The sequence below is a fragment of the Silurus aristotelis genome (genome assembly GCF_946808225.1).
Source record: "Silurus aristotelis genome assembly, chromosome: 10".
Taxonomy (NCBI): domain Eukaryota; kingdom Metazoa; phylum Chordata; class Actinopteri; order Siluriformes; family Siluridae; genus Silurus; species Silurus aristotelis.
Genome location: NC_139583.1, coordinates 19,483,780 through 19,511,769, shown reverse-complemented (window position 1 = coordinate 19,511,769; position 27,990 = coordinate 19,483,780). Strand labels below are relative to the sequence as shown.

The 27,990-nt window shown below is 36.8% G+C and overlaps 2 protein-coding genes across 3 annotated transcripts in view; one reads left to right on the top strand and one right to left on the bottom strand.

Moving 5' to 3' along the window:
* Positions 1–1,645, top strand: part of nectin1b (nectin cell adhesion molecule 1b) — a 137,880-nt gene extending 136,235 nt beyond the window's left edge. The window contains exon 11 of the mRNA XM_083552691.1: positions 1,499–1,645. Coding sequence (XP_083408817.1) covers positions 1,499–1,529 — 31 coding nt within the window. The 3' untranslated portion in view covers positions 1,530–1,645. The remainder of the gene's footprint in view (positions 1–1,498) is intronic.
* An 8,030-nt stretch (positions 1,646–9,675) lies between these two features.
* Positions 9,676–26,626, bottom strand: treh (trehalase (brush-border membrane glycoprotein)). 2 transcript variants are annotated; one of them, XM_083552679.1, is made up of 15 exons: positions 26,464–26,626; positions 24,692–24,792; positions 24,452–24,599; positions 24,270–24,357; positions 24,090–24,190; positions 23,876–23,968; positions 23,664–23,780; positions 23,429–23,551; positions 23,281–23,330; positions 19,631–19,831; positions 19,022–19,239; positions 16,611–16,722; positions 15,354–15,466; positions 14,864–14,917; positions 9,676–10,506 (listed from the first exon to the last, which is right to left on the bottom strand). In XM_083552679.1, the coding sequence occupies exons 1-15, from the start codon at positions 26,535–26,537 to the stop codon at positions 10,354–10,356; spliced, it is 1,746 nt and encodes a 581-aa protein (XP_083408805.1). In that variant the 5' UTR covers positions 26,538–26,626; the 3' UTR covers positions 9,676–10,353. The 2 variants fall into 2 exon arrangements, with proteins under 2 accessions (XP_083408805.1, XP_083408806.1); XM_083552680.1 differs by having other exon boundaries at positions 24,692–24,758; positions 26,464–26,555.
* Positions 26,627–27,990: the final 1,364 nt, after the last annotated feature.

Here is a 27,990-nt window from a genome sequence, read left to right as displayed (position 1 = left end):
ATATGGCTTCTTTTTTGACCTATAGAGTTTTAGCCGGCAACGGCGAATAGCACGGTGGATTGTTTTCACCGACAATGTTTTCTGGAAGTATTCCTGAGCCCATGTTGTAAATTCCAATACAGTAGCATTCCTGTATGTGATGCAGTGCCGTCTAAGGGCCCGAAGATCACGGGCATCCAGTATGGTTTTCTGGCCTTGACTCTTACGCACAGAGATTGTTCCAAATTCTCTAAATCTTTGGATGATTTAGAGAATGCACTGTAGATGATGATAACTTCAAAATCTTTGCAATTTTTCTTTGAGAAACTCTTTTCAGATATTGCTCCACTATTTTTTGCTGCAGCATTGGGGGAATTGGTGATCTTCTGCCCATCTTGACTTCTCCTTTTTATACCCAATCATGTTGCCAATTGACCTAATAAGTTGCAAATTGGTCTTTTAGCTGTTCCTTATATGTACATTTAACTTTTCCGGCCTCTTATTGTCAGGGATTCACCCTGCCACGCCCCCCTCTGTAGCTGTCAGGGATTCACCCTGCCACGCCCCCGTCTGTAGCTGTCAGAGATCCACCCTGCCACGCCCCCCTCGATAGCAGTCACGCTGCTTCCCAAGATTACCGACAGCTGTGGCTCATGAAAGATCAGACTACATAAACTCACGTTCTTGAGTCACAGGCTGTCGGTCGTTATATTGTCAAGCTGGACAATCGCGTGGCTGCTCGACCGCCGGCTGTATATGCGAATTCCACTTCCGACTTGGATTACTCATTGCCGAAGGCTTTATGGATTATGCTTGGGACATTCGAACTCATAGCGGACAACGCGTATCGAGCGGATGTCTTTGTTTGTTGTTTTCAACGGCTTATGAGTGTTTTTGTGTTGTACGGTTGTTGAAATAAAAGGACAATGATCGGACTATATCGGCTTCCGCGTCTGCAGCCTGACACTTATTGCTACCTGTCCCAACTTTTTGGGAATGTGTAGCTCTCATGAAATTCAAAATAAGCCAATATATGGCATGACATTTCAAAATGTCTTTCCTTTCAATTTTTGATATGTTATATATATATATATATATATTCTATTGTGAATAAAGTATGTTTATTAGATTTATAAATTATTGCATTCCTTTTTTATTCACAATTTGTACAGTGTCCCAACTTTTTTGAACTTATAAAGGTTGGTGCTTCCTGTGACTGTGCGTGCAGCCTTGTGCTGCCATCTGTTGGCATGTTACAAAACTAGTCTCGAAACTTTTTGATACCACCTTGTATATATAGACAGATAGTATATGAAGAAATTTAATCACATTTACTTTTTTACTTTTTGGAAGTACGCAATTTAAACATGGCATGACTTATTTCAAATACTTGGAAAATATGTTTGGATAGGATACAGCACAGAGAAGATCTGAATTAAATATAACAATGTATGTATTTGTTCAATCAGTATATAGTCACAGCTTTCTTTAAGGTTATCTTTATTCTTTATTTTCACAGAACCCTGGGACCCAGCGATCTCAAAACCTAGCAACGTATGTGAACTACCATCCCATGAGCAGTCAGAAACACTGTTTTGAGCTTAAGCATGACTCTGCATACCCTTCTGTTAATTTAATTCCTCAAAACACTTATACCCATCACCATAATTACACTACCATGCACACTTTCCAACCAAACACTGCCCTCCCTGCCCAGGGTGATTCGTTTTCTTTCCCAAAGGAGCATTCAGTGTGAAAATTTTAGGACCTGTATTCTCCAACTCTCCAAAGACTACCATATTAATTAAACTCATTCAAAAATGTGGTCTATATATAGATAATATATATATACATACAATATGTATATGTATATACAATACAATATATAGACAATATGTAAGTCCCAATAACTCCTGCACAGAAGATACACATTTATTAAACATGTAAATACTACCTCTCTTTCAAAAAATAAAACTAAGTAGTTTGATTTATATGCCATTATGATTATCTGCAAACACATTGTAAAGTGACATGTTTTTCTATAAAGAACTTAAAAAACGTAAGGTTATGTATCTGTCGTTATACTGTGCTTTGTTCTGTGGTGTGCAGCTTATAGAAGTCCTTTGTTATCTAAAGCAAGTCTTCTGGTGAAAACAATTAACAGTACAGTTCAATACAGTTTATCCTTTTGACTGACTTAGAACAACTAGTTAATTACTCATGTTAATAAGAGTAAAATTTTAATGAAGCAGTCTTACACCTACAGAACTACTAGAAAAATATGGGTCCTTTATAAAAACTACTCATCCATTACTGATAAGATTGACATTAATGCCTAATAGTTAAACCTCACCTTCCTAGTGGAGAGCTTCTCTCTAATATAGCTCAACCTACTCCAAAACCTCAGTGTCTAAAATGTTAATATCATTACAAAGTAATTATATCTATCTTCAGAGCAGCACAGGGTCTGTGTGATGTTTTTAAAGAAAGAAATGCACATCAGTAACCTACACAAGTACAAAGTTGTAATGTATGTTTACATTTATGGCATATAGCAAAGAGTAACAAAAATTCTTCACTACAATATTTAAAAAAGAAAAGTTTTGCAAATAATAATGTAATTACAAAACACTAACACTTTAGTACTTAGTACTCAATTACTATGTGTGATACTGCACCACATTATCATTAACTACTAAAAGGCATTGTAGTACCACTTCAGTTTTAAATAAAAGTTTTCAGTTTTAACTTTTCAATTCAAAAAATCAAAACACACACAAACATCACTCTTGAATGAGTTGTACAGCTCAGAGGTTTCAAAACAGGACTGCCTAATAAAATTAAATGTAACATATTTTTACACAAAATTTCAAACAACTTTCCAGTGCTTTTATAGTACTTCTCAATACACAAGGTATGTTTTAAAGACATATGGAACTATATGGCCACTAGTATGGTATTTGTGATTCAACCCCAGAAAAATCTAAATTTATGTACTTTATATAAACTATTATATTTAGGACATACCCATTGTTGTTGTATTTTATATTTTATTACAAAGTTATCTTTTAATACATATTACTATTGTTATAGGTTTAATTTGGGCACATAATAAAAAGTCAATCCTTTTCTGTAGATGAAACTCATTTTATTTCAGTGGCTGCATATAAATAAGTTTAAACAATAACGTAAAACTCTTTTAATGAGTGCTATTGTGTTTTACAGATGTAAGAACTATGCTGGCACTTTGCTTTGTGTTTGCACTCAAAGCACTCTGACACTACATCTACATGTTAGTGAACACAACACCTTTAATTATACCTTTAAATTATGGTCTTAATTTATTCTTTATTTATAAAGATTTTAGCCATGTGCAAAATCTTGTACTTGTACTTTACTGAACAGTTTTTTTTTGTCTGTGCTTTAAAAACAAAACAAAACATGGTAGTGATTATATTTATTTTGTGTACAAGCAAATGATTGTAATGGCATCTACATTTAACATGTCTTTTTTTTCCCTAAAAAATCAAATTATCAGTTTTTTGCCATTATAATTTGATAATCTTGCAAGCAAATGTGCTGTTGTCCTAAATATTAGCCTGACAGCCTGTAAGGCTCTGATAACCTGGGACCCTAGGCAGTGTCACCTTGGGTCTATGGCCAAATCACAGCTGTACTAATATTCAAGACAAAGGCACAGCTGAATAGAGCATTATATATTACCATAACATTTATTGACAGCCCATAGTAAGTATAGTAAGAGTTCAGTTCAACATACTATTGCTAGAACATTATGTAAAGAGAACAGACAAGTAAACTTTAAAACAATGTAGAAGAACAATGAAAAATAACAGTGCTGTTATACAACACAATATAACATCAGCACCTTGAAACACTGTTTGTCCAATCAATTTAGTGGACCCTAACAAACTGTTGTGCATAGGTTTTCATGCTAATCTGTAATTGGCAATGCTTTCATATTTCCAGTACAATGTAAATACAATATGTGCAACTGCTTATCAGATTTTCATATTGTGGTTGTTTTGCCCTTGGCATTTTTATTAATTAATTTCTGGAAAACAGGCAGGCATAATTGAAATAAATAATTTAAAATAATTGTTGTTTAATAAATGAATTATACCAAAATGTCACAAGGAACTGTTAAGCTCTGGGAAGCTTAATTAATGACTGAAAGGTGTTCATAATTGGGACACACAACATTACAAAGGATAATGCGGACCTTGTAGAATCTAAGACTTTATTCTTAAACTTAGACTTAAACTTTATTCACAGAGCTGGTATGAATGCACTCTTTCATTCCAACCAGGCAGGACCGATAGCTGATTCCACTTGTTTAAATCTTTGCATGAACAATCTATTTGTTTCATATAAACCCTGACCCTTTGTGGGTTAGAAAAGACCATGATAATTCTCACATAAGGCACTTCATGTCAGGACTTGGCCTTGAGTCCATATTGCAATGGTGTTAATCTGTCAAAATCCTTCCTGGGTAGAAAAGATAAAAAGTAATTTGGCATAGCTCATCCACCTACCTGCATGTTTTTGGACACCCCTACCCATGATTCATTTAGCTTATTTAGACTTATTTCTACACAATTTATCAAAGCCTGTCTGATGTCTGGTGGCAACGGAAATATTGTTTGAAATATGTATTGTATTATATATTCTGTGTTGTAAATTGTACCCAGTTCATGAAGGCATAATATGTATTTTTGTAGAAAATTATTTTTGTTTTTAATTTTCCTTTATAAGTAGTTGTTTGAAAAGTGTATTTTGATGAGTTTGATTCTATGACTATAACAATACATTTGTGAGACTTCGGAAGAGTCTCAAAACAGCTTATGTAAACGTTTATAGTGTTTACATCATTGTGCCATTAAACAAACAAATGAATGAATAAATAAATAAATGTGAAATAACACTTTGTGTACATTGTGAAGTAAAAAGGTGGTTTAATCAACGAGATGTTAAACGTTTTTTTTCACAAAGCTTTCCAGTGATGATGATCATACACTCTTGTGTGCGTTTAGTGGTGTTAACATTGACTCGTCTGTGACCATCCATTTCTAACATATCTTATAGCTTTTAGCTTATCTGTCCCTGTGTTTCATATACATAATATTACTGCCTTTTACTGAATAAAAATTATGATGTATATAATTATTTCTATTACTACTTCTACTACTACTAATACCTACTAATTATTATTATTATTATTATTATTATTATTATTATTATTATTATTATTATTATTATAGTAAAAAGTAAAAGAAGTAATTGTTGTTCTTGTTTTTTCCAGTTTTAACAGGTTGAGAATGTTGATGATAACAATTAATGTTATTATTATTATTGTTATTACTATTATTATTAATAATATTATTATTAGTAGTAATAGTAATAGTAGTAGTAGCAGTAGTAGTAATAGTAGTAGTATTAGTAGAAATATTATTTTAGACCATGTTCACTAACCAGAATAAATAATTGTAGATTTTATGTCCTGAAAACTTCAATATTATTATTATTATTATACTTTGCATTTGTTTCGTTAAAAACGTAGCACAAAAAGTTCACAAAAATTATGTTTCTGATGTTTAACATGTAAACATGAGAGAATCTTTGTCATTGCCTACCAATCTTTTTTTTTTATATGAAGATAATGTTTGGTGTAAATGCTAATATTATGCTCATGTTTGTCAAGGTAATTCATGCAGTTAAACATTAAACCTGAAAGTCTACTGTAACTGCTGTTGCACTTTACTGTTATATTCTAAATCATATTATTGCATAATTAGTTTGCTTGACACAATTTTTTGTGCAAATTTTATCTCATAAGTTTGGGTTTATAATGAAAGTATCAAAGAAAAATTTTTTGGTATTGCAACAAAAACAGAAAAAATAGTCTTCAAAATATTTTTTATTGCTGTTAGGAAAGTTATTTAAGTGGCTTTTGATGTGTAAAACTCTGGCATCTGGCATACTAAAGCTTGTGGAACAAAACTAATTAAGTAATGCCTTATGGCATGAGATACACAGACATCTGAGGTACATAAAAATCATATTAAGGTTGTTGCGGTTTTACAACAACCTTAATATTTACAATTAAGAACAATTACACTGTTCTTAAATTAGGATGTGCCATACTTCTAGACTTCTTGCTCCTTACAATGAGTATAGAAATAGTGTGTAGGATAATGTGTGTAGATTATAATGAGCCATTTAAGATGCAAATTTTTAGGCCATGATGATATATGAGTTGATTAATTATGCAGGTATATACAGTGGGTACGGAAAGTATTTAGACCCCCTTAAATTTTTCACTCTTTGTTATATTGCAGCCATTTGCTAAAATCATTTAAGTTCATTTCTTTTCCTAATTAATGTACACATAGCACCCTATATTGACAGAAAAACACAGAATTGTTGACACTGTTGCAGATTTATTAAAAAAGAAAAACTAAAATATCACATGGTTCTAAGTATTCAGACCCTTTGCTCAGTATTTAGTAGAAGCCCCCTTTTGATCTAATACAGCCAGGAGTTTTTTTGGGAAAGATGCAACAAGTCTTTCACACCTGGATTTGGGAATCCTTTGCCATTCCTCCTTGCAGATCCTCTCCAGTTCTGTCAGGTTGGACGGTAAACGTTGGTGGACAGCTATTTTTAGGTCTCTCCAGAGATGCTCAATTGGGTTTAAGTCATTGCTCTGGCTGGGCCATTCAAGAACAGTCACAGAGTTGTTGTGAAGCCACTCCTTCTTTATTTTAGCTGTGTGCTTAGGGTCATTGTCTTGTTGGAAGGTAAACCTTCAGCCCAGTCTGAGGTCCAAAGCACTCTGGAGAAGGTTTTCGTCCAGGATATCCCTGTGCTTGGCCGCATTCATCTTTCCCTTGATTGCAACCAGTCGTCCTGTCCCTGCAGCTGAAAAACACCCCCACAGCATGATGCTGCCACCACCATGCTTCATTGTTGAGACTGTACTGGACAGGTGATGAGCAGTGCCTGGTTTTCTCCACACATACCGCTTAGAATTAAGGCCAAAAAGATCTATCTTGGTCTCATCAGACCAGAGAATCTTATTTCTCACCATCTTGGAGAACTCCATGCGGGTTTTCATGTGTCCTGCACTGAGGAGAGGCTTCCGTCGGGCCACTCTGCTATAAAGCCCCACTGGTGAAGGGCTGCAGTGATGGTTGACTTTCTACAACTTTCTCCCATCTCCCGACTGCATCTCTGGAGCTCAGCCACAGTGATCTTTGGGTTCTTCTTTACCTCTCTCACCAAGGCTCTTCTCCCCCGATAGCTCAGTTTGGCCGGACGGCCAGCTCTAGGAATGGTTCTGGTCATCCCAAACGTCTTCCATTTGAGGATTATGGAGGCCACTGTGCTCTTAGAAACCTTAAGTGCAGCAAAAATTTTTTTGGAACCTTGGCCAGATCTGTGCCTTGCCACAATTCTGTCTCTGAGCTCTTCAGGCAGTTCCTTTTACCTTAATGATTCTCATTTGCTCTGACATGCATTGTGATTTGTAAGGTCTTATATAAACAGGTGTGTGGCTTTCCTAATCAAGTCCAATCAGTATAATCAAAAATTTCTGGACTCAAATGAAGGTGTAGAACCATTTTAAGGATGATCAGAAGAAATGGAGAGCACCTGAGTTAAATATATGAGTGTCACAGCAAAGGGTCTGAATACTTAGGACCATGTGATATTTCAGTTTTTCTTTTTTAATAAATCTGCAAAAAGGTCAACAATTCTGTGTTTTTCTGTCAGTATGGGGAGCTGTGTGTACATTCATGAGGAAAAGAAATGAACTTAAATGATTTTAGCAAATGGCTGCAATATAACAAAAAGTGAAAAATTTAAGGGGGTCTGAATACTTTCCGTACCCACTGTATGTTATGTACCTGTTCCTTGTTGTATGGACAAAATTGGACAAAAACATTTATATTTATTGTATTTAATGATGCAATGTCTGTGTGATTCCATGATTTTTTTTATATTTTCATACCAGTGTTTCTACAGATGCTTATAATACTTCCCATTCTAAATTCCTCCTAAGGAAGAATCAATGCAAAAAATCACTGGCTTTAAAGCTAACCCCCTAAATTAGACACAAATGCACTACCAAGTAAATCAGAAGCTTCACAGTGTCATTATATTTATATCAGGCATCTTTTAGACATAAAATTTTACTCATTGGAATAATGATAAAGTTAATTAAAGCTGATATAAAGTAGTCTCTAATTGATTGTTTTACTTCTAAAGTAAGCAAATTAGAAGAAAAAAAAAATACTCTGCAACATCTGCCACTAGTGCCTGCACAGGCATTTACTACATAGTGTTGGAAACTCAACTTGTTAATCCTTCTGGTCAAAAAGACACATTTTGAGGCACACAGGCTAGATTTCTGTGCTGCTGCATATTCTTGCCAAATGTACAGTTCATCACCACTATAAGACACAATGAAATGTTAAAATCTTCACCTGTGACTAAATTACTGTAACTCGAATGGGAGTCAGTACTCATGGCATTGCAATGACTATGATCAATTATTTTTTTACCAAAAATAATTCACTACAACTTTCTAACACTTTATTCCTAAAAATTTTGATTTATGAAACAGCAACACCAATTGAGTACATTACACAAGATACGATGCATTCCATGTTGGTTACATGAGCATGATAATAAAGCATTACAATAGAGCATGATAATAAAAGTCATTTTTAGATCATTGTCAGTTATCTACAAAGACAGAGATTGCCCCACAAAAGCAATACTAGCCAGACAGTCACCTTCATATTGCCCACTGCAGGTTTGCATAGATTCAGAAACACTTACTGCTCACTTTAACAGTAATCATTGTACACCTGCTCACTTGTGCACATATCCAGTCTGCCAAACATGTGACAGGCAGCATGGTAAAAACATGAAGATATAGGTGATTTAGGTAATGTTCACATCAATATCAGAAAGGGTGAATATATGTGGTTTGTGAATGTAACTGGCATGACTTTGGTTGCTCCATTACATGGTCTAGTCTGACTATTCCATATACTGCTTGTTTCATTCTGTTGCTCGATGTGAACATCTTGACCTGTATCAGGACGGCTTTTTACATTTGTGCTGCAATATAACTAGTTGATTAGATAACAGTATGCAATTGCAGGATGTACATGTTTTACTAATTAAGTGAAAGCTTTATGTGGGTATTTGTGTTACTTGTATGTTGCAAAACAGTAAACATAAAACCTGGTGGTATTGTAATGTTTCAAAGAATATTTAAAAGTTGTTTGTTTTTTTTGCAAACTCTGCTAGAACCATCTTATTCCTGGCCAACCTTAATGTGTATTTGAGAGATTGTCTTTGGGGGCACATAAACTTGTCAAATCTGGAACATCACTTAATTTCACATAAATCAATGATCCAGGGTGGACATAAAATTGCTGCAATAATTTTTAAACCTACATAACTAATTAAACAATATTCTCATGCAGCTGGGAATCAGCCTAGTGAGATCTTCACACAAACCACAACGAATTGTAAGTAGAGACCATACAAACAGGCATTCTTAGAATTGTTTTTTTTTTTATTTATTTTGCAAATTATCTTCAAAAAAGAAAAATTTATTCAAAGAATGTAGAAATTAAAATAAGAAAATAGAGATTTATACACTTGAAATTACAGCATTTTATTTTTCATTTAAAACATTTTTTACTTATAATAATAAGGAATGATCTGTGACATCAATGCAGAGTAAATGTCTTGTTGGGTAATATACATTTCTTTATCTTTATTCTTATGCTTTTTTCTAAAAATAAACTTCATTTTATTATCAGCTGTTGCAGGTGCTATTCTTTGGACAGCACCATCGTAATTAATGTAAAGTACATTGTCTCACACAATGCCACATCTACAAATCTGCTACCTGATCTACTACCAAAATAATGGTTACATTTAACTTGATTGTGTATCATGAAAAAATAAATGACAACAAATCAATAGTGACATTTCCCATCATCTTCTGCTTTCTGAAGAAATTCACTAGGAAATATAACTATAAATTGCTCTTATTTCTAGCTTTTGTTTAATACTTTTACCTAAGCACTTATTTACTTAAATAGTTGTACAACTATGCTGTATGTATACACAATCATGTCCTAGGGTATAATTTTTATCACAATTTAGAACATATTGATAATTCATACAAATTAATTGAACTAGAAACTCCAAAGATTTACATTTATTTTAATCACTGCATTTGTAGCAATTGCTGCAGTTATAGCTACATATAGACATCAATGGTAATATAAAATGTTATTATTCAAGATGTCATTTTTCCAAATATATCTATCAGAATAATGCATAGTAAAATATGCAATTTACAATGGGGTAAATGACTCCAATCAGTAGGCCAGAACCCAGGACACAACCCCCAGAACTCAGCTTATCCCCATACTGGTCCAACAGCTGTAGAGCAACACCATTGGTCCATCCAAACCCCAGCTGCAAAAGCAAGTGCAAACATGACTCTAGTAGAACTATTCAAGTTATACTGTGTAAAAATTTTTACAAGAAAAAAGACAGCATTGTTTTAGATGCTGGCACATTCACAATCAGTGATACAACCCCAATTCCAAAAAAGTTCAGACACAATGTAAACAATGATTTGCAAATCACAAATCCATTTTCTATAACAAAAAAACATCAAATGATTAAACTGAGAATATATACCATTTTTAAGGGAAAAAATGTCATTTTGAATTTGATGGCTACAACAGTTCTCAATAAAGTTGTGACAGGGCCATGTTTACCTCTGTGTTGCCTTACGTTTTTTGTCCGTATACATTTAGGAAATGAGGAGACCAGTTGCGGAGAGGAATGTTTTCCCGTGTGTGTGTTACAGGAGTCTAGCTGCTCAAAATTTCTGGGTGTCCTTTGTTGTATTTTTTGTTTCATGTGCCAAATGTTTTCAAATAGTAAAATCTATAGACTGCAGGCAGACCAGTTCAGCATCCAGACTCTTCTACTATTAAGGCATGCTATTGTAATAGATGCAGTATGCAGTTAGCATTGACTTTCTGAAATATGCAAGGTCTTCACTGAACAAGACATTTTCATTTACATTTTAAATAAGCTTTGGCCCAGAGAGTATAACAGCTTTTCTGGATCATGTTCACACCTGCCTTTTTCTTTGCATGATAAGAGATTTAACGTGCCTTTGTGGATGACATGGCAAACTGTGTTTACAGACAGTGATTTCCATTACAGAATCATGACTGTTTTAAATGCAGTGAGGGCCCGAAGGTCATACTTAAGGGCCCAAAGATTAGGGGCATCTAATATTGTTTTCTTCAGGTAACTTTAAAACTATTGATGATATTATGTACTGTAAGGAACACAGACTGTTAAGGAATATAACATTGTTCCGCAATTTGTAGAAATAGTCTTTCACAGATTGCTGAAGCTTTGCCTATATTTGCTTTTGAGAGATTCTACCTCTTTAAGATAAACTATAAATAAATATAAACATATATTTTACATAGTTAAAACATCTATCTTTTGTACGTTCTTTTGTGATTAAAATATGGGTTTATGAAAATCATGAAATTGCAAATCATTCTGTTTTTTATTTATATTTTACACAGTGTCCCAACATCTTGCCTACAGTGACCTGAATTTATAAACAGTTGGTCAAATAAGTATTTGATACACTACTGATTTTTTAAGTTTTCCCACTTACTCACAAGAACGAAGAGATCTGTAATTTTCATCATAGGTACAACTAAACTGTAAGAGACAGAATCTAAAAAAAAATCCAGAAAATCATATCGTATGATTTTTAAATAATTAATTTCCATTTTATTGCATGAAATAGGTATTTGATTACCTACCAACCAGCAATAATTCTGTCTCTCACAGACCTGTTAGTTTGTCTTTAAGAAACTCTCCTATCCTCCACTCATTACCTGTATAACTGCACCTGTTTGAACTCATTACCTGTTTAAAAGACACCTAACCAAACACTCAATCAATCAGACTCCAACCTCTCTACTATGGGCAAGACCAAAGAGCTGTCTAAGGACACTAACAAAAGGCAACAACTGTGCAATTATAAGACAATGGAAGAAATTTAAGATGACTGCCAATCTCCCTCAGATCCTGATAAAGGTGAGGGATCAGCCTAGGACTACACAGGAGGACCTGGTCAATGACCTGAAGAAAGCTGGGACCACAGTCTCAACGGTTACCATTAGTAACACACTACACTGTCATTGATTAAATTCCTGCAGCATGCTCAAGGTCCCCCTGATCAAGCCAGGCCCATCTGAAGTTTGCCAAAGACTATCTGGATGATCCAGAGGAGACATGGAAGAAGGTCATGTGGTCAGATGAGACCAAAATATAACTTTTTGGTATAAACTCCACTCGCAGTGTTTGGAGGGAAAAGAAGGATGAGTACAATCCCAAGAACACCATCCCAACCATGAAGCATGGGGGTGGAAACACCATGCTTTGGTGTGCTTTTCTGCAAAGGTGACAGGATGACTGCACCGTATTAAGAGGGCGGATGGATGGGGCCATGTATTGCGAGATTTTGGGCAACAACCCCCTTCCCTCAGTAAGAGCACCGAAGATGGGTGGTGGCTGGGTCTTCCAGCATGTCAATGACCCCAAACACACAGCCAGGGCAACTAAGGAGTGGCTCTGTAAGAAGCATTTTAAGGTCCTGGTCTCCAGACCTGAACCCAATATAAAATCTATGGAGGGAGCTGAAACTCTGTGTTGCTAGCGACAGCCCTAAGACCTGAAATATATGGAGAAGACCTGTTTGGAGAAGAGGGCCAAAATCCCTGCTGGAGTGTGTGCAAACCTGGTCAAGAACTACAGGAAACGTCCGACCTCTGTTCTATTTTTCTATTGTATTAAATACTTATTTCATGCAATAAAATGGAAATTAATTATTTAAAAATAATACAATGTGATTTTCTGGATTTTTTTTTTTTAGATTCTGTCTCTCACAGTTGAGGTGTACCTACAATGATAATTACAGATCTCTCCATTCTTGGCAGTGTATCAAAAACAGTGGGGAAGATAAGTATTTGAACACTGCTATTTTGCAAGTTCTCCCACTTAGAAATCATGGAGGGGTCTGAAATTGTCATCGTAGGTGCATGTCCACTGTGAGAGACATAATCTAAAAAAAAAAATCCCGAAATCACAATGTATGATTTTATAACTATTTATTTGTATGATACAGCTGCAAATAAGTATTTGAACACCTGAGAAAGTCAATGTTAATATTTGGTACAGTAGCCTTTGTTTGCAATTACAGAGGTCAAACGTTTCCTGTAGTTTTTCACCAGGTTTGCACACACTGCAGGAAGGATTTTGGCCCACTCCTCCACACAGATCTTCTTTAGATCAGTCAGGTTTCTGGCCTGTCGCTGAGAAACACGGAGTTTGAGCTCCCCCCAAAGATTCTCTATTGGGTTCAGGTCTGGAGACTGGCTAGGCCACACCAGAACCTTGATATGCTTCTTACAGAGCCACTCCTTGGTTATCCTGGCTGTGTGCTTTGGGTCATTGTCATGTTGGAAGACCCAGCCTCGACCCATCTTCAATGCTCTAACTGAGGGAAGGAGGTTGTTCCCCAAAATCTTGCAATACATGGCCCTGGTCATCCTCTCCTTAATAAAGTGCAGTCGCCCTGTCCCATGTGCAGAAAAACACCCCCAAAGCATGATGCTCCCACCCCCATGCTTCACAGTAGGGATGGTGTTCTTGGGATGGTACTCATCATTCTTCTTCCTCCAAACACGTTTAGTGGAATTATGACCCAAAAGTTCTATTTTGGTCTCATCTGACCACATGACTTTCTCCCATGACTCCTCTGGATCATCCAAATGGTCATTGGCAAACTTAAAAAGTGCCTGGACATGTGCTGGTTTAAGCAGGGGAACATTCCGTGAAATGCATGATTTCAAACCATGACGTCTTAGTGTATTACCAACAGTAACCTTGGAAACGGTGGTCCCAGCTCTTTTCAGGTCATTGACCAGCTCCTCCCGTGGAGTTCTGGGCTGATTTCTCACCTTCCTTAGGATCAGTGAGACCCCACGAGGTGAGATCTTGCATGGAGCCCCAGTCCGAGGGAAATTAACAGTCATGTTTAGCTTCTTCCATTTTCTAATGATTGCTCCAACAGTGGACCTTTTTTCACCAAGCTGCTTGGCAATTTCCCTGTAGCCCTTTCCAGCCTTGTGGAGGTGTACAATTTTGTCTCTAGTGTCTTTGGACAGCTCTTTGGTCTTGGCCATGTTAGTAGTTGGATTCTTACTGATTGTATGGGGTGGACAGGTGTCTTTACGCAGCTAACGACCTCAAACAGGTGCATCTACTTTAGGATAATAAATGTAGTGGAGGTGGACATTTTAAAGGCAGACTAACAGGTCTTTGGGGGTCAGAATTCTAGCTGATAGACAGGCATTCAAATACTTATTTGCAGCTGTATCATACAAATAAATAGTTTTAAAATCATATATTGTGATTTCTGGATTTTTTTTTTTTATGATTATGTCTCTCACAGTGGACATGCACCTACGATGACAATTTCAGACCCCTCCATGATTTCTAAGTGGGAGAACTTGCAAAATAGCAGGGTGTTCAAATACTTATTTTCCTCACTGTAGCTTTTTGGCCCAATGTATGTTTCATCATTATAATGTAACATTGGTTCATACTTTGTTAAAAGCATGTTATTAGTCTTAAAAACACACTTCAAATAATTTTTAAGAGATTACCATCAGAAAAGCAGACATTTGTACACAAACATTTCCAAACAGAATCACAGCAAGAGTACCTGAACTTCATATTCACCACCTCCTCCAGGTTTGCCATCTCCACTGACATCATACTGCAGCAGACGTGTATATACATTAGCTCACAGTGCACACCTTCAGCTTTGAGTTGAGGATATTTACATCTAATGAGTGGGAATGACAACACTTTTTAAATGTGACCCCCCCCCACCCTCTCCTCTTTTAATACTTAGTCGATGTAGTAGTCAATAAACAACTGATAAGGAAGCAATATTCTTTACCAGATGCTAGTTGTGCCAGATTTCCTGCTTGTTCTAGGATGGTTTGCCTTTAGCAAAAGAGGTAATTGCTCAATTTGATTTAGGTCAGACTTGAACAATGCACAGCATTCAATTTGTCTGGATTATGCTGTTAATTATTCTGTTGCAATTTGGATGTAGATACCCTCAAACTCCAACAAATCTGTAATCAATGCATTCATTCATATAATTAAAACATTAGAAAGAAAAAAAAAACAAACAGAAAATTCACCTTTTCAAACATAGCATCGTATTTTTCATAAGCCAGCCAATTTGTTTGAATCCACTTTTGTGCCAAATCAAAGGCAAGATCTTTTCCTTCCATCGAGTCAAGCTGGGAAAGACCTAAGAATAAGAACATTGTGTGATTTTAAATATCAAGTGATTTAAAATAGCTAATGTCCTAAAACCTAATCATCAAATATGTTTGTTTTTCCCCAACAAGCCTGGGGTTGTCAATTGACCATATGACCTACTACATCCTGGTCAACTATTGTATTTAATTTTATGCATCTGTTGCGCTATTAAATATTTTATTGAACAACACATCCCTATTGTCCTGTTTCATTCTTTTTTTACCTTCAGCTTTTAGGCTAGTGAAAAGTCTTTCCTACAATTAACTGAACATGTAAGGAGAATTGGAATAAATAAGTAGTCAGGAATGTATAATATATAATGTCACAAGTCAGAAGTGCCAGTCTGCACTGTATGCAGTGGCCAGTTGGCACATAATCTCATAAAACATATACTTCTGGAGAGTTGTAAAGTTAACTCAATGGTAAACTCGTGAAATGCTTGATGAAAGCTCTTAATGGTGACCAATATTTTTCTAGTAACCCAATCATAATTAAAAAAAACACTTTTAGGTTAGCACAACAATGCTTAGTCAGATAAATCAAGAATTACAGAGATTTCAACCAGAAGAAATGCTTTGATGTGTGCTATATTGGTTAGAAATCTCATCATTAATTTTCCCTCTATATTAAGAGGACTGGTTTGCAAAAATAAGTTTGTATATTATGAAAATTACATTCAATTTGAGTATGGTTAAATCCTGACATCAGTTAAGAATAGTGCTGATATGTTTTGTTTTCATACAGCAGGACCAACATGGCATGCATTGTATCTTGTACTTAATGTACTTGATTGCTGCTGCTGCCATTGCTAATTGTCTTTTAATGCATGTTTTTGTACACATGGTACTTTTCATCTGACATTATGTAACTAATTTTGCATTGTAATCAATTAGATTCAATTTAAAAAGCATAGAGCAACAAAAACATTTGCAATATTTATTTATTTTTGCTTGATTATTATTAATGTTTAGAGTGAATGAGTTTGTTTTTAAAACTAAGCCACATCTCTGTGTATTACTTACATTTTATGTTTTCAATTATATAAATAAATCATAATTATTATTGTGTTTATACCTAATTAAAAATGAATAACCTAAATTTAGACAGATCTTATCCTTTATTTTTTTTCCTACCCTCTATAAGCATGTGCTGGAGTGGAGGCCACGCATTAGGCATGTCCCATTGCTGGCCACTCTGATTCAGAGAGGTGGGAACACCATTGGGGTAGTCCAGACCACCACTCCCCTATACAGAGAAAGACAGAGACAGGCAGAATAAATACATTAAAACATTTTAAGGTTGAAGACCCTTTGTTTAAACCATTATTCCTCTTGAATGTATGGATTTGAACCCTGGGATTCACCTGTAAAGGTTGCATTTGTTAAAAACGATAAACTAACATGAAGACTAGTAAGCTCTCTATGAGAGAAAAGGAAGACAATTTAAAGCAAAAAAAGAGGGAAATCTGCACCATTACACAAGCACTGAGCACTGCCAATACAAATTTAGTAATGCCCTGACAAACGAGACAGATAAAGCAGGTGAGCCAAAGAAAACATCAGCAGTTGATTACAAGAATGTGGGTGCTGTAAAGAAAAGCTCAAAACAACAGTCTTCACACAACTACATAAAGGCAGATTTAACATTAAATCTAACATTCAAAAAAGACTTAGAGAGCAAATATATAGACTGCACACCACCAGAAGGCCAAACTGAAATTCGAATGAAAGCACAACATGTGGAGAAAAACTGGTTCAGAACACCTACAAAGTAGCAGATCTTGTGATGTGCTCCCAGTTCTCTGCATACAGTGGTTAATACCTAACAAAAGGCAACAGGGTCATGGGTGCCCTAAGAAGACCTAAGCTAAAATAAAAAATATTTATATTTATTTATTTTATTCCACACCATTCTGCACACGGACACTTTATGGTCACTCTATACCGCACACGGACACTTACGGACCCTTTCACCACACCATACCGCACACGGACACTTTATGGTCACTCTATACCGCACACGGACACTTACGGACCCTTTCACCACACCATACCGCACACGGACACTTTATGGACAACCCACCACTAAAATTGTCTATTGTTTACACTTTGGTACACATTGTTTACTGTTTCACTGTCTACTGCCATAAGGATTTTCTTTGTATATACATTTTTCTCTTTGTTTACATACATATCTTTATATATCCTTTATACCCTATATTTATTTTATATAGTTTTTATACTTTATTTATCTGCTTTTTTTTTTTTTTCTTTCTCCCCACCCTATTCCCCTCTTGCCGGACTGTCGTATAAAGCATTTCACTGCATGTCGTACCCTGTATGTATGTGTATGTGATGAATAAAATAAAATTTAATTTGATTTGATTTGATATTGTTGCACAAATTACTGAAACAAGTTCATGCTGCCTATGTTTAAAAGATGAAAACACACAGTGAATATGCAGCCACTGAGCAGTGAGAGCAATAGAAAAAGATGATCTAAAGAATCACATATCCTTTTAAATCATATTGATAGCCAGGTACATGTGCATCACTTATCTGAGAAAGAAAAGGCTTCAGGATGCACAAGAGGAAGAGTGTAGTGCAGAGGCAGATGGGCATTGTTCTGCTCGGAAACCTCGTTTGCTGCCATTTATGCAGCTGCCATTTAGAATATTTCATTTACTGAAACATTGTAGATCAAGTGCACCCCTTTTTCAGGAATTTTTTCAAGGAACATGACAAACAATTTAACGTGTAGATTATGTCCTTCAAATTTCCCAGTTCTAAATCCAACCGAGCATCTGTTCCAGGTCGCAACTTACAACTCACAAGACTTAAATTATCTGATGCTAAAGATTTGGTTCCAATACCACAGAACATCTTCAGAGGTTTTGTGAAATAAATGCCTCAACAGGGCAGAGAATCTATACATTATTGGGCAAGTAGTTTTAATGCTATAGCTGATTTTTAAATGTTTTTGAGCTGATTTTCCTTAATTATTTTTACAATATAAATCTTACTAGCAAAGAATATACAAGTAAACTGAGATTTAGACAAATTATATAAGTCAAACAAAGAAAGCTATAAAAAGAAGTATGAAGAGACAGGACAAGCATAGGCAAGAAGAGAGAATTCGATTTTTCTCCCATATTTCCATTTTTTCCCCCCAGTTATATAATGCTGTATAAGGCAATAGTGTGTAAAGTGTGCCATCAGCTGGTGAGTTATGTGTATTGCACTATGACAACAGTGCACAGTTTTCCCAACCCTATCACGTACTGTAGATAACCAGAGGCTGTATGGAGACATGACATGACATGACGTGTCTATAATAAATTATGTAATACAGGCCATATCTACCTGTACATAAGTCATGTAATATCTGAAATACAATCCAGTTGAACATTAAATGATTCATACAACTTAAAATAATAATACGTTTGTAAACTGAAAAATTATCACATTTGAATTAAAAATCACATGCCCTGCAACACACAATTACTAATACAGCCAAAAAAGTGTATTTAATGAACATAACTCACTCTGAGATACTGTAGTGCCTGCTGTCCCATCTCAGGCTGAGAATAGCACCGTGCCCAGAGAGGACTTAAGTTTGTTGGATAGAAGGCTGTGTTCCTGGTCTTACTCAACAAGTTATAATCAAACCATGCGCCCTTGTTTGCATCCCATAAAACATTCTCTATAGCCTTTAACCTGGAAGCGACAGCACTGTCATGTGCAAGTGCCATTTTCTCATTACCTGCAGTAAGAGGATGAAGCCATACCAACACTCATTTAATATACAAACATTGGTAGATTACAAACAAATGTGAGATCAAATGTTAGTATGGTAAAAATATATATATGAATAAGAATTTTATTAATTTGCTTGTACAAAATGTGTACTAAATTATTGCAATTATAGTATTGTATTATACATTTTATATATAAAAATAAATTTTTTTATAACAGTTAGTTTCAATCCATTAATTTGCTTGTACTGTTATCAACACAGCGATAATTATGTATGGCTGTGCTGATTTTCAGTCTAATCACAAGATTGAGACTGTCATGTCCCAATTTACAAAAAAAATGCCAGACCCTAGTCTGTATAAAGATTTGCTCAAGCTTGCTGATGTCATCTTGCTCACCCAAAATTTTGTGGAAGGTGGCCAAGATACGCTCATTGCGACAAATAAGAGCATTTAGTTCAACTGGCACGATGGAGCTGGTCTTAGTGTCCTTAAATACCCCACTGTTTTGGTTTAAGTTATTAATGTACCAGCGAGAAGAGAAATCCCAACCAGACTCAGCACCTGCTTTCAGTTCTGTCCACAGCTTTTCCTGGGCCTCTAAAAAAGAAACAAGATCAGTAAAAAAAAAAAAAAAAAAAAAAAGAGGTTGTTTCTTTAAAGCATTTCTTCTTCTTCTTCTTTCGGCTGCTCCCATTAGGGGTCGCAACAGAGGATCATCTGTCTTCATACCACCCTGTCCTCTACATCTGCCTCTTTTACACCAACTTCCTGCATGTCTTCCCTCACCACATCCATGAACCTCCTCCTTGGCCTTCGTTTTTTCCTCCTACCTGGTGGCTCCATCCTCAGCATTCTTCTACCAATATAACTCATGTCCCTCCTCTGCACATGTCCAAATCTTGCCTCCCTCACCTTGTCACCAAAACATCCTACATGCGCTGTCCCTCTAATAAACTCATTTCTAATCCTGTCCATCCTCGTCACTCCCAACGAAAACCTTAACAACTTCAGTTCTGCTACCTCCAGCTCCACCTTCTGTCTTTTACTCAATGCCACTGTTTCTAATCCATACAACATCACAGGTCTCACCACAGTCCTATAAACTTTCCCTTTCATTCTTGCATATACTCTTCTATCACAAATCACTCCTGTCACTCTTCTCCACCCACTCCACCCTGCCTGCACTCTTTTCTTCACTTCTCTAACACACTCTCCATTACTTTGCACTGTTGACCCCAGGTACCTGAACTCCTCCAACTTCTCCACATCTTCTCCCTGCAACCGCACCATTCCACTGCCATCCCTTTCATTTACGCACATGTACTCTGTCATACTCCTACTGACTTTCATTCCCCTTCTCTCCAGCACATATCTCCACCTTTCCAGGCTCTTTCAACCTGCTTACTACTCTCACCACAAATCACTATATCATCTGCAAACATCATAGTCCAGGGAGACTCCTGTCTGACCTCGTCCGTCAACCTGTCCATCACCACTGCAAACAGGAAAGGGCTCAGGGCTGATCCTTGATGCAGTCCAACCTTAACCCTGTACCAGTCTGTCTTTCCTACTGCACACTTCACTGCTGTCACACTGTCCTCATACATCTCCTGCACCACCCTCACATTCTTCTCTGACACACCTGACTTCCTCATTCAATACCACAATTCCTCTCTTGGCACTCTGTCGTACGCTTTCTCTAAATCCACAAATACACAATGCAATTCCTTCTGTACTTCTCTATACTTCTCTATCAACATTCTCAAAGCAACTAAGGCATCTGTGGAGCTCTTCCTCTGCATTAAACCATACTGTTGCTCACAGATGGTCACCTCTTCTCTCAGCCTGGCTTCCACTACTCTTTCCCATAACTTCATGGTGTGACTGATCAACTTAATTCCCATGTAGTTACTACAGGTCTGCACATCTCCCTTATGCTTAAAGATCGGTACCAGCAAACTCCTTCTCCATTCCTCAGGCATCCTCTCACCTTCCAGAATCTTGTTAAACAATCTGGTTAAAAACTCCACTGCCATCTCTCCTAAACATCTCCACGCTTCTACCGGTATGTCATCTGGTCCAACCGTCTTTCCATTCTTCATCCTCTTAATCGCTGCTCTCACTTCCTCCTTACTAATCCTATCCACATCCTGTTTTACCATCTCCACACCATCCAACCTTTTCTCTCTCTCATTTTCCTCATTCATCAGCTGCTCAAAATACTCCCTCCACTTTCTCAACACACTCTCCTCACTAGTCAACACATTTCCATCTCCATCCTTTATTGCTCTAACTTGCAGCACATCCTTCCCATCGGTCCCTTTGTCTGGCCAATCGGTAATCCTTTTCTCCTTCCTTAGTGTCCAACCTCTCATACAGCTCCTCATATGCCCTTTCCTTGGCTTTCACCACATCCGTCTTTACCTGCTGCCGCATCTCCTTGTACTCCTGCCTGCTTTTCTCATCACTCTGTCGATCCCACTTTTGTTTTGCCAACCTCTTTCCCCTAATGCTCTCCTGTACTTCCTCATTCCACCACCACATCTTTTGTCTTTCTATTTCCAGATGTCACACCAAGTACCTTTCTAGCTGCCACCCTCATCACTCCTGCAGTAGTTACCCAATCATCCAGCACCTCTTCACCACCACCGAGCCCCTGTCTGACCTCCTCCCTGAATCTCACACTACAGTCTTCCTCCTTCAGTTTCCACCATCTTATTTTTCTTTTAGTCCTCACTCTCCTCCTCTCTCCACACTCCTCCTCCAAAACCATCCTACAGACCACCATCCGATGCTGTCTAGCTACACTGTCCCCTGCCAACACCTTACAGTCTACAATCTCCTTCAGGTTGCATCTCCTGCATAGAACATAATCCACCTGTGTGCACCTTCCTCCACTCTTATAGGTCACCCTATGATCATCCTTCTTCTTAAAATATGCATTCACCACTGCCATTTCCATCCTTTTAGCAAAAACCACCAACATCTGCCCTTCCACATTCCTCTTCTTAAGGCCATACATACCCATACCCTCCTCATCACCTCTGTTCCCTTCAACTACATGCCCATTAAAGTCTGCCCCAATCACCAATCATTCGTTCCTAGGTACACCATCCACCACTTCATCTAATTCACTCCAGAATCTTTCCTTCTCCTCCATCTCACAGCCCACTTGTGGAGCATAGGCACTGATGACATTTATCATCATCCCTTCAACTTCCAGGTTCACGTTCATCACACTATCAGAAACTCTATTCACCTCCACTACACTCTTATTGTACTCTTCCTTCAGAATCACCCCTACACCATTTCTCTTTCCATCAACACCATAATAGAACAATTTAAACCCACCTCTAATGTTCCTGGCCTTACTCCCTTTCCACTTGGTCTCCTAAACACACAACATATCTACCTTTCTCCTCTCCATCATATCAGCTCCCTCTCTCCCTTTACCAGTCATAGTACTAACATTTAAAGTACCAACCCGAACCTCCACCCTCCTACACTTCTCCTTTCCCTGCTGTCTCTGTAGACGTCTTTCTCCTCTCCTTCTCCTCCTTCGGCCAACAGTAGCCCAATTTCCACCGGTCCTCTTTTGGCTAACGATACCTGTGGCTGTCGTTGTTAACCCAGGCCTCGACTGATCCGGTATGAAATTCTTTTATGTGATCTGCATATTCGATTTGGCACATGTTTTACGCTGGATGCCCTTCCTAACGCAACCCTCCCCATTTACCCGGGCTTGGGACCGGCACTAAGAGTGCACTGGCTTGTGCCTCCCTAATGGCTGGGTTCTTTAAAGCATTTTATATAGTTATATTATTTTACTATATTGTATTATTCAGATCTTATTATTTTTAAAGCATTTTATATAGTTTAAATGCTGTAAAGCATTTTATATAGTTATATTATTTTACTATATTATATTATTCAGATCTTATTATTTGACTATATTATTTTTTCCATATTTTTTCAGACTTTTTCATACGAAAGTAACAAATTATTCTATTGCATAAAAAGTCAGTGCTTGAAATGTAAAGATGTACCTGCAGGTAAGCCCTCTGCCAGCTCTGCATCATGTGTATATGATTCTGGCCTGTAAAGGGATCACACTGCATTATCTGCTATCTTCCACCAGCTGGCCGTTTACTTTGTGAAGTTAATTTTAAGTTGCACAGTCTCATTAGCTCTTACCTGGGCTCTCCAACTTGTACAAAATAACGATTCATGACATGCTTGACATTATTCACTTCGACAACAATGGAGCGGTTCTCCATCCAAAACCTGTACTCATCTTCCAGCAACGGCAAAGCCTTCCTGCAAACATCAACAAACTTTGTATGAGGCAACAATGATTATACCAAATCTAAAAGTAGAAATTAGCAGTAGGAAATTACCAGTAGGAGAAATGAACAGCAAAAAGACTTACTTTAGAAAATCTGTGTCCTTAGTTGCTTCATAGTAACTCTCTACCATTAGAGGCAGAAAGGGTGGCTGGCTGCGTCGTTCATAGTAAATTCTCCCTCCATTTGGTACAAAACCATACCTGCATGAACGTCAGGCAGTTAAACCAGTTTTTAAATCATCTTAAATGTGCAGGTTATGTATTTGGGCTAATTGTAATTCTGAAAAGAGGTTTACCTCTCTACCATGTGGAGGAAGTTTTGAATCATTCCTCTTGCTGTTTCTATCATCTCGGATAAAATGAGGCCATTTAGCACCCAGTATGAGTCCCTATTGAACATATAAATAAACTAGGATTACCTATGTTAATGTTAACATTCAAATGTTAAAGTTATTGTTTGAGGTATATGTGTATGCATGCTTGATATATGTGTATGCATGCTTGCCTCACCAGTAGTAAAACTCAGTGAAGCGTCCACCTGGTACAATTCCTGGATATGGGCAGTATATTATAGAATAAAGTTGAGGATTGTCCCTCACATCATTATTGATCTGTGAAAAAAATATAGAGAACTAAGATCCACCAAGGAAAATTCTGATCATGCAGATATTCTGTTTTAACAGGACAGACCTTTCGGCCAAGTGATTTCCACAAATTGTGCAAGGCCTCTGCCCAGCTGCGAAATTTTGGGTCAGATATCTTGGACAGCAATTTTGGTCTGCAATAAATTACAAATAATTGCAGTAATCACTTCCGGGAGTAGGAAACATACTTTCACTTTTTTTTCATCACAATTCCACCTAAGATCTTACTTGTCGTGCCAATCAGGAGGACTCCACGGCTCAAACTCTTTCCCACTATTCGCAAAGTGTTTATTTACAAACAATTTTAGATCTGAAGGAGGAACAGTTCCATTTGGAAAACTTTGTGTAAGCTTTAAGAAGGCATCTGAAACATTCTCTACATGAAGTGAAAAACAACAGTGAGATCAGCACTAAGCAGACAATGAGGAAATATCAAAGGAAAACCCCAAAGTAATGCAGTGTACTCACCGGGTGCCACAATCAATTTCATATCCACAAAGGCCTTGTTGTCATCAAAAAGTTTGGCCATCTGAACCTGTTTCAAAAGCTCACCAGTGCAGTAAATCTCACTAGCAGTATCACATGCATAAACAAAGATATCAAGGAAGCACAGAAATCAGTAAACACATTTTTCAAGGTTAGGATCATTTCAATAGCTTTTTGTCAGTCAGCCTAAAACTGAATACTGACTTGGATGGATGGATGGATCACCAATATACTGTACTGTATTTGCATGTATTTTCTGACCCACCTACAAAAAACATTTCCTCATCTCAAAGTTTTATGATGTTCACAGTCAGTTGCCTATTGACCTTAATACCACCGTACAGCCTGTCTGCCACCTAATCTGGACCTATACCAATTTGCCTATTGCCCAAATAGGTTAACAGAGGACGCCATTTCCACTGTGCTGACCTGACTTACCTAGGCAACCCAGTCACTTATGCCAGGATGTTGTTTGTTGATATTAGCTTAACTTTTCTAGTCTTGAAGTGGAAACAACTTGGCATCAGCGCACCACTTTGTACCTGGACCCTGGACTTAATTACAAACACCATTTAAAGCATACTTACAAACTGCATTTCAGTATGGTACAGCAACTGCACTGCTTCAGACCCTAAACCCTTTCAGAGGGTGGTAAAAACTGCCTAACGAATCATCGAAAGAGACTTTTAACCCCGACCATAGACTATTCACCTTTCTCCCATCGGGCCGACGCTACAGGTGCCTCAGAGACCGCACAAACAGACTGAAAAATAGCTGTTTTGTCTGTAGCTGTTACTACACTGAACTGTTGATCATATAATGTCAACAAATGCACTACTGCACTTTTTGTCTGTATTGCACTGCTTCATCCACTATGCATCTTTGCACAATCCATAAGGTGAGTTTATCACTGCACTACTGAATATTCCACCCATATTTATTCTGTATATACTGCATCATACAAACGTTCATATATGTACATATGTATATCACGTTATTTGAGCATGTTATCTTCTTGATCCTCTGCACAATCTTTGCACAATTATACTGTATATTGATATATAACATATCTTATTGCCTACTGCACCTTCTGTAGATTAATAACTCTCTCCCCTGTACATATGGATTCATACACAGTGCTCGAATTGAGTCATGTCTTATGGGGGGTCCCCAGTTTTTGTGTAATTCATATATTTTTTACTAAAAAAACTACAAATATATTAGGACCCCCTAAGTCTATTTTTTACTTGTCATGGAGGGGTCCCTAATGCCTTAAGGGGGGGTCCCGGATCCCCCCCAGCCCCACTCAATTCAAACACTGTTCATACCCTCATTTAACATTTAGCTATTTATTGTAAACAGGCCACTTATGCACTTTTGCTTAGATGCTGACTGCATTTCATTGGCTCTGTACATGTACTTTGCACAATTACATAAAGTTGAATCTTATCTAATCTCTAATATATAATTACATTTTTGCTTTACACAATGCACTTAACACTTGTTAACTCTTAGAAATGCCCCTGGTTTGCATAAGTATTATATTTTAATTGCTCAATACATTGCTGTTGAAAGAAAAAAATGTCAGACTGTAACCAAAGTTAAACTCATTAATTTTTGTTGTACAGCCATTTTACTAAATTGCTAGGTGAAACTGGTAGAAAAATACAAAACAACAAATGGCATATAAAGGGATACAATAAAAAAAAAAATTTTATTGTGTGGATAAAAAACAACATATTTAGAAACCTTACCTGTCACAAGGTGGAAGAAGAGCAGCTCCATGACTTAACAAAAGAAACGTAATAGCTCCACACAGCCAGAACATTCTCGTAAACTATGTATTCTTTGGCCAGAAATAGTTTCAACAGTGTCTGCTGTGTAACTCCGTAGAGTAGCAAAGGCCAGCTTATCTAAAATGGTCTATGAGATATCACAAGACAGGTTATAAATTTAGGCATTGCTCACTTGCGTTTTCCCTTTCCTAGAATATGGTTTACCCTATTACCTTAATGCAGTGTATATACACCACATTTTTACAGCTACACATGCTTAATATTTGTGATAACTGCTATGTAGAAATGTAGATCTTTATTAAAAACATTTCAGCAATATATTAGTAAAATATATATATATATAAAGAATGCAACATGTATAAACACAAGGAAACATTGTATAGTGGTGCTTGAAGCTTGTAAACCTTTTGAATGTTCATTATTTCTGGATAAATATGACTCAAAACATCAGGTTTTCCTCAATTCCTCAAAGTAGACAAAGTGAACACAATCAAACAAGCAAGACATTTTTTAGAAGATTTTTTAATTTAAAAGTCAAATTAGAGTCCATCTGTTTTCAATCAATGGGATGACAATCAGGTGTCAGTGAGTACCCTGTTTTATTTAAAAAGTATGGTTCTATCAATGTCTGATCTTCATTAAACATGGAAGTTTGTGGAAGTGAATCATGGCATGAACAATAGAGATTTCTGAGTACCTCAGAAAAAGAGTTGTTCTTGCACATCAAGTTGAAAAAGGTTGCAAATCCATCTCTTAAGAGTTTGGACTCCACAAATCCATAGTCAGACAGAAAGAACAAGTGTTCAAGTGAAAGAAATGTAAAACTATTTAAAATTCTATTGCTACCCTCCCCAGGAGTAGTTAAGTAGTCAGCAAAGTCTCAAAGGAACCCAGGGTAACTTTCAAGGAACTAAACCTCTCTTACATTAGCAAATAAAAAGAAAGAAAAGAAAGAGAATCACTGCATTCCAGTATAAGCATCTTATCCCACCTGTAATGCATGGTGGTGGTATCGTCGTGGTTTTTGCCTGTTTAACTGCATCTCGGACAGGATAGCTTTCCATCATTAATTAAAAAATATATACTGAATCGTGTCAGGACATCTGTCTGTGAACTATATCTCAAAACAAAATGGGTCAGGCAGCAAGACAGCGGTCCCAAGCACACAAGCCATTCTACCAAAGAGGAGCAAAGTTAATGTTTTGGCATGGCGAAATCAAAGCCCTGAGCTTTAATCCAATAAGGCTGCCCATCCCTTAGAGCTTATGTCATGAGAGGGTTCTGTCATCTACCAAAATCTTAAGCTGCAGCATGTTTGTTCTTAAAGCAGTTCATGGAAAGTGTAATAAATGAAGGTTACATTTATTATTTGACTGGCAATATAATTTATTATTTTAATGTTTTATTAGTGGGAAAAGGTCAGGTCTGTGTAATAATACAGTGTACTGTGCTCTTACAGTAATATGGTAATGCACTCACTGGCGT